Raw genomic sequence first — 14,042 nt, forward strand, 5'->3', positions numbered from 1 at the left:
GATAAACCAAACCTGACAACAGATGGTCTCAGATTCCCAACCTCCAGAATTGAGATAGAATGGATTTCTGCTATCTAAGCTACCCAGTCTATACCACTTTACTATAACAAACCTAGAAAGCAAACACATGAATTATAAGAACACCGACAAGTCCTTCATATAAACAAATGTCTATTTGAACAAATGAGTGGGAGTTCTTCTTACAGTGGAATTCCAACTAACAAAGGGAAAGACTGAAGCAGAAACTACTGTCATTTGGGAGATACGATATAGATAATTGTGCAGGCAATAACCATCAACAAATGTTAAATTCACTGTATGAAAAAGATGGTGAGAATCAAGCTACTTGTATCTTTTCAAAGCCTTATTCTGATTAGCTAAGGGTGAAAGAAGTCACTTTGCAGTGGGAGAATCTGACGAACAGCCTTTATCTGACCAAGTGATAAAGTTGACCTCATTACTGATAAGCCATGGCAACATCCTGCATTGACAGGATGAACCAAAGGGGTGGAGAAACATTTCCATGATGCTCTTGCCAAAAGTAAAACAAAAACAACCTAAGGACCTATCCCAGGTTCAAAGGAAGTGGGAGGACAATCTAGCAACTAAATTTGATGTCTGCCTAATCCTGGGTGGGATTCTATAAAACACAGGATACTGTTGGGGCCACTGGTCACAGGTCAGCAGTCTATAAGTTATATAACCCTGTTAAACAGATGTCTGTGTTCTGGTTTTGAGCACCATATTGTGGCTGAGTGAGACACCATCATCTGGAATAGGCCAAGTGAAGGGTTGGCTCTTCCAACCCTTCCTGAAAGTTCTTCCAGGTATTTTGTAACTTTTACCCTTTTTAAGGCCCAATTTATTTCAAAATGAAGTGAGATTAAATCAGGACTAGTGGTCCTCAACATAGAATTTCTGATTCATGAGGTCTGCCTACATTTTAATAGAGTCTATACATTGCTGAAGATAGAATCCAGGACCTCACACATGTTAAGCAAGACCTCTACCACCTAACCATATCCTGAGGCTCTGACATATTCTAAACAAACCAATGAGCCACACCTCCAGCTCCTCACTGGTACATTCTGAACAAGTTCACCACTGAGCTATTCCTGCAGCCTGAAGAATTTGTCTCTCCAGGCTCTCAGGGTATAAAGATGCCGCTAATCCCTCTGGGAGCTATTGCACCACAATGCCAACCTCCGGTCATGAGCCTGCCAGGTCCTAAAATATAAGGACAAATCATTCACTGGCTGACTGTCAGCTGTTTACTCATTCACTCACTTATCAGACCCTTGGCTAAGCCTCTTAGAAATTGTACCCATTGGGCTACTAAACATAGATTAGGTGGCTTTCTTCTATGACTATTTGCAGAAAATAGGGCGGACTTCTGTGGACTCTATCAGAAAATATGCACAGCAGTAACTGTTGTCTGGTTAGTTTGTTGTTGTTGTTGTTGTTCTTGTTGTTGTTGCCTGTTCTTTATAACAGTGGGGTAGATATGGTCTAGGGGATAATGGAGGAGATGGGAGCTTTAGTCTAAGCTTTGAAGCATGAAAAGAGACAAGAGCCAGATTAATCAACAGTATCCATTTATACTCTATTTCTCTGCAGGCTCCCATTTATTGGAGAATATTTTTCCTGCAGCCAAATGTTTTGGCCACATGTTTGAATCCTATAATTTCAAAAATCATTCTATGACTTTTGAGCATAAATCAGCAAGTCCTTTGCTGGATCCAGACAGCATTTACACATGCAAGAAGCATGTCATCTTTGGAACAGGGAAACCTGTGGGCTGCTCTCTAATGATAGCCAGAATTCACACATTTATACTGGAATAAAAGGATACTAAGAATTATTTATCCTCTGACTCCTACCACAGGCTGGGACAAGGACAGGACCAGTAGGTACAGGGCTGTGCAGTGAATGGATGTGTATACTTTCTACAGCACCCCAGACAGTAACACTTCAAGCAGCATCTCTCCTTTCGACTAGTATTCACAATTGTGTGAGTATGTGCACGCGCATTTGTGTGTGTGTCTGTCTGTCTCTCTGCCTGCCTGTCTGTTTACTCTGTGTGTGTGTGTGTATGTGTGTGTGTGTGTGTGTGTGTGAGTGTGTGTGTGTGTGTGTGTGTGTGTGTGTGAGAGAGAGAGAGAGAGAGAGAGAGAGAGAGAGAGAGAGAGGGAGAGAGGGAAGAGAGAGGGGAGGGGGAAAAGAGAGAGAGATGCAGAGAGAGCACATATATATGATTTGTTTATTGTGTGCACAGCCATGTGTGCAAATGTGGAAGCTAGATAGCTCACTGAACAAGAAACTCACAATTTCAGCTATGCTTACTGCTTAAGAAGTTCTTAGAATCAGTCTGTCTTGTCCCTGCCTTCCCAGTGCTAGGATGACAGGCATGCACACCCATGTCTGGCTTTTTCAAAATAGCTTCTAGGAATTCAAATATATGTTCTCATGCTTGAAAAGTAGTGGTTCTTAACTTATGGGTCATGACCCCTTTGGGGTCATCAAACAACTCTTTCATGGGGGTCGATTAAAACCATCAGAAAACACAGACATTTACAGTGCGCTTTGTAACAGATGCGAAATTATAGTTATGAAGAAGCAATGAAGTAATTTTATAGTTATGAGTCACCACAACATGAGGAACTGTATTAAAGGCCACAGCATTAGGAAGGTTGAGAGCTCCTGTTGTACGGAAAGAGCTTTTACCTGCAGAGTGATTTCTCTAGCTCCTCGTCACGACATTTTTTAAAAAACAAGATTTACTTTTAATTAGGTTTATTTGTGTGTATGTTGGTGGCACAGAGGCCATTAAAGGTCATCGGATCCCACCCAGGTGGTTTCAAGATGTATAGTGTTTAAGTACTGGGAAGTGGAGTCAGGTCCTCTAGAAGAGTAGCAAGAGCCCTTAACCACTGAACCATTTCTCCGCCACCCTGTCACAACTTTTTGAGGGAAAAGCAAATTAAGTAGTTGGTCTAAGATCACACAACTGACAGGGAATTATGTGTACACCTGAACTCTGGTGTTGAAACACAGTCACTACCCGAACCTGCCCTAGGATTCTCTGCTAGAATTTCCCACCTGGACTGAGAATGACTACTGGTCTGGAACTCCTGAATTCTCCTCATCTCTGCCCCCCGCCCCGAGCACTTGGTGGACTGAACTTCATTTACTCTCCAATGCAACCTAGGCAGGGGCTACTGTGATCATGCCCATTCTCAGATAAAGGAACAGAGGTGTGGGGCAGTTACCACCTTCCCCAGAACACTGCCCATATGCCTCAGCACCATCCTAGCATTCTGGCCCACCTGTCCTGAGAATCACAGATGGGATTTGACCTGTATCTGCCCAACCTCAGAGTTCTGGCTCTTAACCATAGCACTTGACTGTTTGGAAATAAGAGAGAGATACACATGATAAAAATGATATTTTAACACTCTCAGGCCAACGGTAAACAGGATCCACAAACTGCCTTTGTAGCCAGCACAAGGTTGAGCTTAGAGGGTTGTAGGTTATCCCTGCCTGATCCTCCAGATAATTTATTCTTCTGAACATTGAGATACTTGCCACATGATACGGCTGGCCTGTCACAGCCTTTTAATCATCCATCTATTCCTTTAACACAAAGGTTCATAAAACAAACAAACTTCTGCACAGAGAGGCCCATCCTGAAATGTGGACAGACTAAGTAAGGAGCCTCAGATGAGCTGCTTTCTTTTTCCAGCTCTCAGGGATTCCATGTCCCACTCCTTCCCTCCCCCTGGTGCTGAGTTGCCACCATTTGCTAATGGTAGCTGATTGCAAAGGAGGAATGGTCAAAGTCCCCTGGGGAACTGAGAAATCCATCTCTTCAGAACTCACCCCAGAGCCTCTGACTCAAGAGAACTAAGGAAACTTGGGAGTCTGAATTTTAAGTCCTTTAGCTCATTCCCAGGTCATACTGACTGTGCTTGTCTGGGAACCTTAAAGACCAAACCACTGACAACTAACTATGGTGAATACATGTGTATGTACAGAGCCTGTACCTACAGGCTGGAAGATACTGAGATATTATCCTCTCCTGGAAGGAGAGAGGGTAAAACAAGGGCTATATCCCTCACATCACCCTTTGTCCCTGCTGCCCTGGAGCTTTGAGAACACTCTCAAAGGAAGGAGCTCAGAGTGGCTCATCTCCCTCTTTAATATTCCAAGGCTCTCTCCATGTCCCAAGAGTCTCCCATTGGAAACAGAAATTCTGATTTGCTCTACAATTATTATCTCCATATTCAAAAGGTACTGATGACACAGTGCAGGCCAGGACTCGTCTTCTATCCAAAAGAGATCCCACTATGGTCCATGATGGAAAATCCCTTGAGGTTTCTTGGTGAGGACACTTGGGTGATGTTGGGGTGAGGGGAAAGGTCAGGGTCTAGAAACCACTAGGGTCTCAATTATCACCACATTCAAGACCTTCTCTGGTGTGGTCTTGTTATTCCCTGGACATCAGTGACAGGCATTTAGGACAACCTGCAGCCTCACTTCTCCAATGTCACTTGTGGGGCCCCAGCTCTCCTTCCCTTACACTGAGATAAATAAGCTTTCCAGAGCCAACACTCTGTGGTTATTTGTAGCTGTGACCTCACGTTTCTCCAAACAGATGTAGCATGGTGCCAGCTTTTGATGCCTCACTATTTTGGAACTGTGTGATAGCAGTCCATACACTTCCTCTATCCCTTTTGAACCTCTGACTTCTGAGAATTGAGGATCAGGAAGCCTCCTAGTCTGTCCTCAATACAAATCACAGAAGTCACTGGAGAAACACAGCCACAAGGGCAGAAACTTATCAGCTGCATAACCCATCATGAAATGTTGCAGCAGCCTCTCTCATTAAGCCTATTTGGACTTCTTCTTGTCCACCGTCAGGAAGGTATTTAGACAGAATGAAAGAGGCAGAATTACATCCCCAAGTTCAGAGGTCTTCCATTACTGCAACTATTAGGTCCAGTCAGTGTGACATTTGTACCATCAGAAACTGGTAGCATCATCTACTTCTCCATTAAGTTACCACAGAACAAGAACAGAAAAGAGCCCAGCCATGGAGGCCAGGTCCAAGGCAAGCTTTGCAGCTGAGGTTTAAGACAGCAATCAGTTAAATATGAGGTTGACTGTGATCAACTCTGACGTTCACAGCAATGGAGAGCTACTGAACCATTGTCACATACCAAGCCTGCACCTTAACTCATCCAAAAGCCATAAAACTCTTAGTGGAGCAACATACTTGTACTTGTGTCCATTTCATAGTGAAGAAAATTGAGGTGTCATAAAAGTATACTCTCAAGCCCTGCATAGCATTCTCAGGTAAGTAAAACACTGGGTCAATATTCTCTACCATATCATTCATCTCTAAAGTCCCAGATTTCTCTACTATAATACAGAACATCTTTATATGCAAAACAGTTTTTTCTGGGGCATCCTACAGTTTGCTGTGGTAACCATGGAAAATGGAGGCTATCCTAGTTAGCACAAGATGCAGACAGTGACTGTCCCTGTCCCAGTGTGAACTCAGTTATTCAGGTAACTAGGCATCAGTGCCTTTCATTCTTTCAAACTACCTCTTCCATCCTTCAACTTCCAGAAGAGGTGTGCACATGCCTCACCTGGAAAGGGCTCCTTCAGGAAGTGGCCATTGATAGTCTGGTTGGCTGTGCCCAGGGCATTCTTAGCAATGAGGGTGTAGTTGCCGTTGTTGTAGTGGGTGGGCTTGTTGAAGAGCAGGCAGCCCTCCGAGACCTCCCCCTCCTGGTAGTAGTCCATGTGAATGATCTTGGACTCCCTCAGTGGCTGTCCATTGTACAGCCAGTGCAGCGTGGGTGTCGGGTTGCCACGCACCACAAACTCAATGCAATGTTCCAGGCGTACCTCAGGCTCCACCAGGCTCACCACACGTGGAGGGTCTGTGGGGAAAAGCAAGCTGATCTCGAGGACACAGATTCTCCTATGTATTGAAGAACCTTCTAGGAAGTAGGATGGGGATCCCACTTCTCACCCTGCTCTGAAAAGTCTGAGAGAAGCAGAGTTCCCACCACCAGCCAATAGAAGGGAAAAACATGTCTTTATCTAAGCATCCTGGGCGTATCTTACCCAGAGCTCCCTCCTGAGATGGAGACCTTTCGTGGATGCCAAAGGGTAAAATGGGCCAACCTAAGGGATTTTTTAAATATGGAACTGAGCTAGAGAAGTAAACCTTCCACTGAAGGAAGGAAATTTTCTTAGCCATATTTTTCAGGTTTGTTATGACCACCTTTCTGCCCTTCTTGAAAGACCAGGGTCAGGGCTCTAGATCAGCCCTAGCAATAGATCTGCCCCATCCCAGCCTCTGTCTGGTACCTCTCTGCCCTCCATGATGGCATGCACTTACAGTAGACAGTGAGAGCAACGCTGGCATTGCTCATGCCCACCACGTTCTCTGCAATGCACGTTAGGGTGAAGCCATTGTCCTCACTCGTCACATTCACCAGGGTCAAGTTGATGGCATGTACATTGGTCCAGTTCAGATTTGTCTGAAAACCCCAATCAGAAGACAATAACCAACTATTTACACAAGGACGGCTTCCTTTTCTAACCCCTAACACTTTCGGGCAAAAGTAAAAGCTAAATGAAGTCTAGCTACTGAAAAACACAGACCATGTTCTGGATTCTTTGGAATTCAGGTGATCCTCACATTAATACTGGGTGGTAAATGGTAAAACTGGGTGGTTTTTGTAAAACAGGAAACCATACACAGGAGGTTGAGCACCACAACAAAGATCAAAATGACAAGAAACGTATCTCCCCTTAAATCTGAGTCTATACGTTTCTTCCAGGAGGATCAGGATCACAGTCTCCCCCTCTTCCTTATACTTAAGGGATACTCATTCCTTAACTCTAGGTGGGCCTGGTTATAGGATACCTACCTGGTGGGTATTGATGGACTGCAGCCCAGTAACTATCCAGTCCACATCAGGCAAAGGAGAGCCAGAGCCATTGCAAGTGATTACGGCATTGTCTCCTTCTCGGACCGTCAGGTTGACGTGGCTCACACTGATCTCAGGGAGATCTGGGAGGGAGGACAGAGGAGAGGAGATGAAACGTCAGGTGACAGTACACAAAGGAGCTCTGCCTCCAGGCAGACGCTGGCGCTTCTTGCCTTGCTCAATGACAATGCAGGCACAGCTAACACAGCTTCCCTGAACTCGTGAGAGACCCTTGGGATGGTTAGTATCAATTTGGCAAGCTCAAAAATCACCTAGGGACACCTCTAAGCATGCCTGAGAGAACAGATTAACCGAAGTGGGCAGACACCATTCTATGGGCTAGAGCCTGACTAAACCAAAAGGAGAAGCTGAGCTGAGCACCGACATTCATCCTTCTCTCTGATCCTGACTCAGGATACAAAGTAGCCAACGGCCTCACACTGCCCTCCTGCAGCTATTCCTTCCTCACCATAAAGGGCCATCCTCTCAAAATGTGGGCCAAAATAAATTCTGTCTTTAATCGCTCTTGTCAGATCAATGTGAAGAGTACTAACTATAACCACACCCCCAGCTGATTGACAACTCCCACTCCAGAGACTGCAGAACTAGGAACTGAAGCACATCCAGCGGGATTCTCCTACATAGCAGGGTCTGAGTGGTGTACCTGTCCATGGAATGTCATTCCAGCAACCACACCTGTAACTTCAACTGACTTAGGGTACTGTCTTACAAACTGGTGTGTGTCCCGTTCCCAGGGGAACTAGGGATTCCATTTCCTAGTCTCTAGTTGGGCATAGAAGGGATGTTCTAGAAAACACCCCAGAAGCTCCCAATATAGCAAGTCTAGAGGCTGCACATTAAAACATGCTTCCTCACGTTTGATTGACAGGTGACTCAGAGAGAAAGGGATCAGCTAAGAAGGGCACATGGATTCCTTTTTGCCTTTCTTTCTAGGACTACCCTGCCCACAGCTAGCTCAAGGCAGAGATGACCAGGAAGGGGAAAGTCCGTCTCATCTGCACCCACGGCAGAGGTCAAGGCTGGAGACAGCTGGCAAACAGGCACAGCCTGAGGCACAACCCCTTCTCTGGGGTGTGTGGGATGCTGGCCAGACCAGGCAGTGCTGATGCTCACTCACCACACTGACTGATGTTCATGCGGAAGAGGGGGAGCTGGGAGCCATCAGCACTGATGCAGTAAAGGCTCTGGCTGTCCAGCCGCGCCTCCCCCTGTTCCTGCCACAGCTGCATCCAGCGGATGTCACAGCTGCAGTTGAAGAAGTTCTGCTCCAGTCTCCTGTGGGCAAGAAGAGAGGGGAAGGAATCCCTGAACGGTGGATGGCCCAGCTCCCTCCCAGGGCTGAGGCCAATGGGTCCCTGCTGTTCCTTCATGAAATAAGTCAGACTCAGATAAAGAATCATCATGTATCCTCTCATTTGGGAATCCTAGACATCATATAGATTCATAAAACTGTGTGTGTGTGAGAGAGAGAGAGAGAGGGAGAGGGAGAGAGAGACAGAGACAGAGACACAGAGAGAGGCAGAGAGACAGAGACAGACAGGGTGGAAGACAGAGAGACAAGACAGAGACAGGGACAGATACAAAGACAGTCATGAAACCAGAAGAAAGGTGAAAGAGGAGATGGGAGTAGGAGAGCAGCTGGGGACTGCGGAGAGAGAGAAGCATCTGGGAGGGAATATGATCAGAAACATGTCACACTTGAAATAGATTGTCTTAATTGAACCCTTCACTGTGTATAATGAACATACACCAGTAAAAAATTAAAATTAAAAATAATAAGGGAAGGAGGACTGAGGAGGTAGCTCAGCTGGTAAAGTGCTTGCCACTCAGGCATGAGGTTGGGAGCTTGGATCCCAAATCTATAAAACGCTGCAAATGTCAAGTGCCCACGGCCCCACCTGTAATCCAAGCACTCAGGAGGCAGAGACACAGGATTCTTAGAACAAGCTGGCTAGTCAAAATAACTGGAACTGGTGAGCTCCAGATTCAACCATGGAAAACACTCAACAGGAGCTTCTGTATTCCACACGTAGGTGCACATACACGTTCACATACACTTATGTCCACACACATGCATACACAACACACACATGCTTGCAAGTAAAATAAAAACATTTATATTAAGAAAGAGGGGGTTATGTAATATCACAAAAGAATAAAAAATAAATAAATAGCATTAAGTTCATGAACTTAGTTTCAAAAGTAATAATTTCACTGAAAAAAAAATTACCTCACTTAAGTCGCTGGGCAATGATACTCTTACATGTGTCAAGCTGAGATGTTCATCTCCTTAAAACCTTCCTATGGCTTCCAACTGTAATGGAATTTAAAGCCTCACAAACCTTGGGTTCCCCCACCACCTTCCACAAGGTCATCTGCTGCCTCGTCATCAGTAAAGCCATACACAGCCTGTGCTTCTCTATTATCTTGTGAGGTCACTTCCTCCCTCACCCCCTACCCCTATCCAGCCACAGACTTTGACGTGTATTAGCTCACTAGTGTGACTGGTTTGGATCTGCCTTGGAATTTTTTGCCCTTGCTGTCTTGCTTGCATGCCAAACTCTCTCCCAACCTATCTGTAAGATGGGTTCCCCTGAATTCACTAAGAAACTGTAGAGCATTCTCTGGCCACCATCTATACCAAAGCCACTACAATCCTGTCCTGATAATATTCAACCCCTCAATAGCTGCATTCTCCTGTCTAGAATTTATTACTATTTCATAACACCTTAAATATTCATATTGGTTTGTTTCTTTGTCTTCCCAGATTTTAAAAAAAAATAGGCTCTATTGAGGCTAGAGAGGTAACGTGTTTTGTATCTCACTGCATCCACAGTACCTAAGACTGATTCCCAAACACATGTTCACAGGGGGAATAGGTAGTTAGCTATTTCCAAGATATATTCCAAGCCCACGTGGGACCAGCTTTATTCCTTCATGAATTCAATGACTACTTAATGAGCACCTGTTCAGTATCGGGCTGTGGTTGAATACTATTAATAGAGATGAATGGGGCAGTCCGCCTGTCCTCTGGGAGCATTCACCCCAGTGAAGAGGAATGGCTGGTAGGGAAAGAGTCAAGTTCAAAGCCCTTGTTCTCCGCAGATTCTCCTTGTAATTTAGAATAAGTCACATCCCTCCTCTACTGGGGTATTAGGAGAGTGATGAACAGCGTTAATCAATCCCCCCAAACCCGTAAGGAGCACAAGCTGAATCTGAATGCCAGGGCCATTAGGGGAACATGATTCTCTCTGGTCTATTGAGGGGATCGATCTGTTGGCATCTGGAGGAAAGGCACTTGGGTCACTGGATATTTTTTAAGCACTGGGTATTTTTGACAACCGGCAAGTTCTAAAATAGTTAGGCAAGCATCAGCATTTGTCAGCTTGCAGGAAAGGAGTGGGGTTTAGAGAGAGGAACCATGTTCCTGATGACTAGAACATCACAGGTGGGATGTACAAACAGCCACAAAGCTCATCATCCTCTTAGCCTGAGAGCATCCATGACTTCTTGTCCTTCAGGCTCTTTCAGACAAAAGGAATGTGGAGGGGCCCAACCTTTCCTAGGGATCTGCTTCACCCAGCCATCCCAACAAGTAGCTACTATTGTCCCTGCACAAACAAGGAAGTCTATCTAAAGTCTGAAGGATGGAATGGTTAGTCATCACCATTAGCTTGATGACTACACTTACAAACACCATGGAGACACGCCTCTGGGTGTAAAGGGAAGACTAGCCCTGAATATGGATGAAACTGAGTTATAAAGAGAAAGCAAGCTGAGGATCCATCACTTTTCTCGGCTTCCAACTGTGGATCCAATGTGACCAGCTGTCTTCTGCTCCAACCATTATAAACTCACCACCATGATGGAACGTACCTTCAAACCACCATGAGCACATATAAACTCCTCGTTCAGTTGCTTCTTTAAATTATTTGATCACCCCAGGGAGAAAAATAATTAATACGAGGAGTTAAGATGCATGTTCCATGCTCAAACTTCTCACACAATCCTCTGCCACTAGACTTCCCACTGCCTTCCTGGGGTAAATGCTGTAGAGACCAGTGGGCCACCCACACTCTTCCCCGGACTTCCAGAGCTCTTTCCAGGAAGACTAAGGGAAGAGGTAGAAGGAAGTCTTCAAGGAAAGCGAAGTTAAGCCAGGGCACAGTGCTCAAGTCAAGGAGAGCCTGAGAGGGAAGGAGAAGTGGTGGAGGAGTTTACCAGCACAGTGAGACATCTGTCTACAGAGCAGTAAGGAAACCACTGGAGCTAAGAACTAAAGCTTGGGCCACAGTTACACTGTTTTATAAACACAGGGTCGCCATGTACAGTTGGGCCGTTCGTGCATTTCTCAAAGAATCCAGCCAATGCAATGCTGAATATCAAACTCGGTGCTGTGGAATGGAGCCACATCACTGCTGAGGGCCATCTTCTCTAACTCACATACAGGCATCAGCTAGACTGGTTGGTAGGGCCTGGCCCTGTATTTCTGAACTTTTATTCTCATAACTCCTGTTTACATTGAAACTGGCAAACATAATCTCCCAATCTCTTCTGGGACTCTTCTTCACTTCATTAATTCATTCCTTGCCTGTATAAAAATTTTTTGGTTGTATGAGATCCTATTGGCAGTTGTTGGCCTTAATTCCTGGGCTAATGGGATGCTACTCAAAAAGACCCTTCCTACACCAATATCTTGTAGGGTGCTACCTACAATTTTTTTTTCTAGCAGAATTAACATTGTGGGTTTCAAAATGAGATTGTGATCCACTTGGAGATGATATTTCTACAGGGTGATAGATATGAGTATAAATTCATTCTTCTGCATGTGGAAGGGAAGTTTTCCCAGCACCATTTGTTAAAGATGGTGCCTTTTCTTCAATATTTGTTTTTTGCCTCTTTGTCAAATATCAGATAGACAAGAGTGTTCATATTTGGGTAATTTGTTTTGTTCTATTGGTCTACATGTCTGTTTTAATTCTAGTACCACATTGTTTGTATTGCTATAGCTCTATAATATACCTTGTAATTTGCAATAACCATTCCTCAGTATCTTTTTTTTTTTTTTTTTTTTTTTTTTTTTTTTTTTTGGCTTCAGAATTGCTTAGGTTTTCCAGGGTCTATTCTGATTCTATATAAATTTTAGGACGTTTTTCTTCCTATGAGAAATGCTGTGGGTATTTGACTTGGAATTGCATAGAAACTGTAAATTGCTTTTTGTAAGGTAGTACTTTTCACAATAATGATTTTACTGGACCATGAACATAGGCTGTTACACTATTTCCTAGCATCCCTCTCATCTCTTCACACATCAGAAGTTTTCATTGAAGAGTGCTTTCATCACCTTGGTTGAGTTACAGTCAAGGTATTTTACTATCTAAGGATACTATAAATTCAAATGTGTCTATGATCTCTTTTTCAGTGTGTTTGCTATTGGTGTATGGAAAGGCTACTGGTTTTTATAAGTTGATTTTGTATATTGCCACTTTGCTGTAATTGTTTTTGTTGCTTCTAAAAGTTTCCTGGTGGAATTTTAGGGAACTTTTTTACATAATATCAAATATAATATCATCTGCAAATTGGGATAGTTTGACATCTTCTCCTATTTGTATCCCTTTAATTTCTCCTTCTTGTGCTATTACTCCAGCCAGTGCTTTGAGCATTATATTGGAAGGGAGTGGGAGTAGTGAGCAGCCATCTTGTTCTTGATGCAAATGGGATTGTTTCAAGTTCTTCTTAATTTAGGATAATGCTAACTGTGGATTTATCATACACAGCCTTTATTTTGTTGAGGTATGTTCTACTCTTTCAAGGATTTTTGTCATGAAAGCATGCTAGATTTTGTTAAAGTCTGTTTCTGTATCTACTGATATGACCATGTGATTTTTGTCTCCCACATTCAGAAAGTCAGAATGGCTAAGATCAACAAAACAATTGACAACAAATGCTAGTGGGGATGTAGGGAAAGGGGGCCTCATCCACTGTTGCTAGTGGGGATGTAGGAAATGGAGCCCTCATTCACTGTTGGTAGGAATGAAACAAATAACAGCATTCTGGACATCAGTATAGTGAATCATCAAAAAGCATAATGAATTATGGTGTGACCAAGCTATACCATCATTGGCATTTGCCCAAAGGACTCAACATGCATGTTCACAGATACTTGCTTAGCCATGTTCAAAGATGCTCTGTTAACAATGGGTAAGGAATGAAAACAGTCTGTCTTTCAAAAAAATGAATGGATAATGTAAATGTGGTGCATAAACACAACAGAATACTAGCTGGCTGTAAAAAAAGTGAAACTTTGAAATTTGCAAGTAAATTGATGAATCTTTAAAAGATCATATTTAATGAGTGACCTAGACCAAGAAAGACAAAAGCTTCCTAGCTCTGAATCTTCAGGAGTGGGTATACAACATGCAGGAAGTAAAGAAATCAGGAAGTATAAAAGGACCATGTAGGGTGGAAGGGGAGAACTTAAGGAGAATAAGAGAATACAAGTGATCTGAAAGGGGGTGGTGGAAATGGAGAAGAGGCTGTGATGGGAAGGAGATAGTGAGGTCAATTCAAAAGGGAAAAGAGAGGGAGGGATGAACCTCAGGGAATATTTCATAGTTACCTAAAATAATATTTATGTTTGAAACAAAGTTGTGTCACTTGTGTTGACAAGGCTCCCACAAGGGCTACAGGTGACCTAACAAAAACCCCAGTCCCAGGCCTGAGAAACTCCATTTGAGTTGTGGGTCCCTAAACAATATACACTATTGCTGTTACCTTTGGTTGCCTCTCAGAGGTCGAAGGTCAGCCCCTACTGAAGTAGACACCACACACTTAGGGCACAGGACTTTGAAGACTAGAGCTACAGCTAATCCAGCAGTTCTCAACCTGTAGGCCAAGACCGCTTTGGGAGTTCATGACCCCTTTGAGGGTCACATACCATATATCTTGTATATCATATATTTACATTATAATTCATAACAGTAACAAAACTACAGTTATGAAGTAGCAACA

General features: G+C 43.8%; 1 protein-coding gene across 8 annotated transcripts in view; it reads right to left on the bottom strand.

The window, feature by feature from the left end:
- Ntrk3 (neurotrophic receptor tyrosine kinase 3) overlaps positions 1-14,042 on the bottom strand; it is a 375,962-nt gene that overhangs the window by 250,500 nt on the left and 111,420 nt on the right. For all 8 annotated transcript variants that reach the window (XM_031387032.1, XM_031387031.1, XM_031387030.1 and 5 more), the window contains 4 exons: positions 8,149-8,306; positions 6,951-7,093; positions 6,416-6,557; positions 5,655-5,951 (listed from right to left, as the gene is read on the bottom strand). In XM_031387032.1, coding sequence (XP_031242892.1) covers positions 5,655-5,951; positions 6,416-6,557; positions 6,951-7,093; positions 8,149-8,306 — 740 coding nt within the window. The remainder of the gene's footprint in view (positions 1-5,654; positions 5,952-6,415; positions 6,558-6,950; positions 7,094-8,148; positions 8,307-14,042) is intronic.

Source organism: Mastomys coucha, unplaced genomic scaffold, assembly GCF_008632895.1.
Source record: "Mastomys coucha isolate ucsf_1 unplaced genomic scaffold, UCSF_Mcou_1 pScaffold21, whole genome shotgun sequence".
NCBI lineage: Eukaryota > Metazoa > Chordata > Mammalia > Rodentia > Muridae > Mastomys > Mastomys coucha.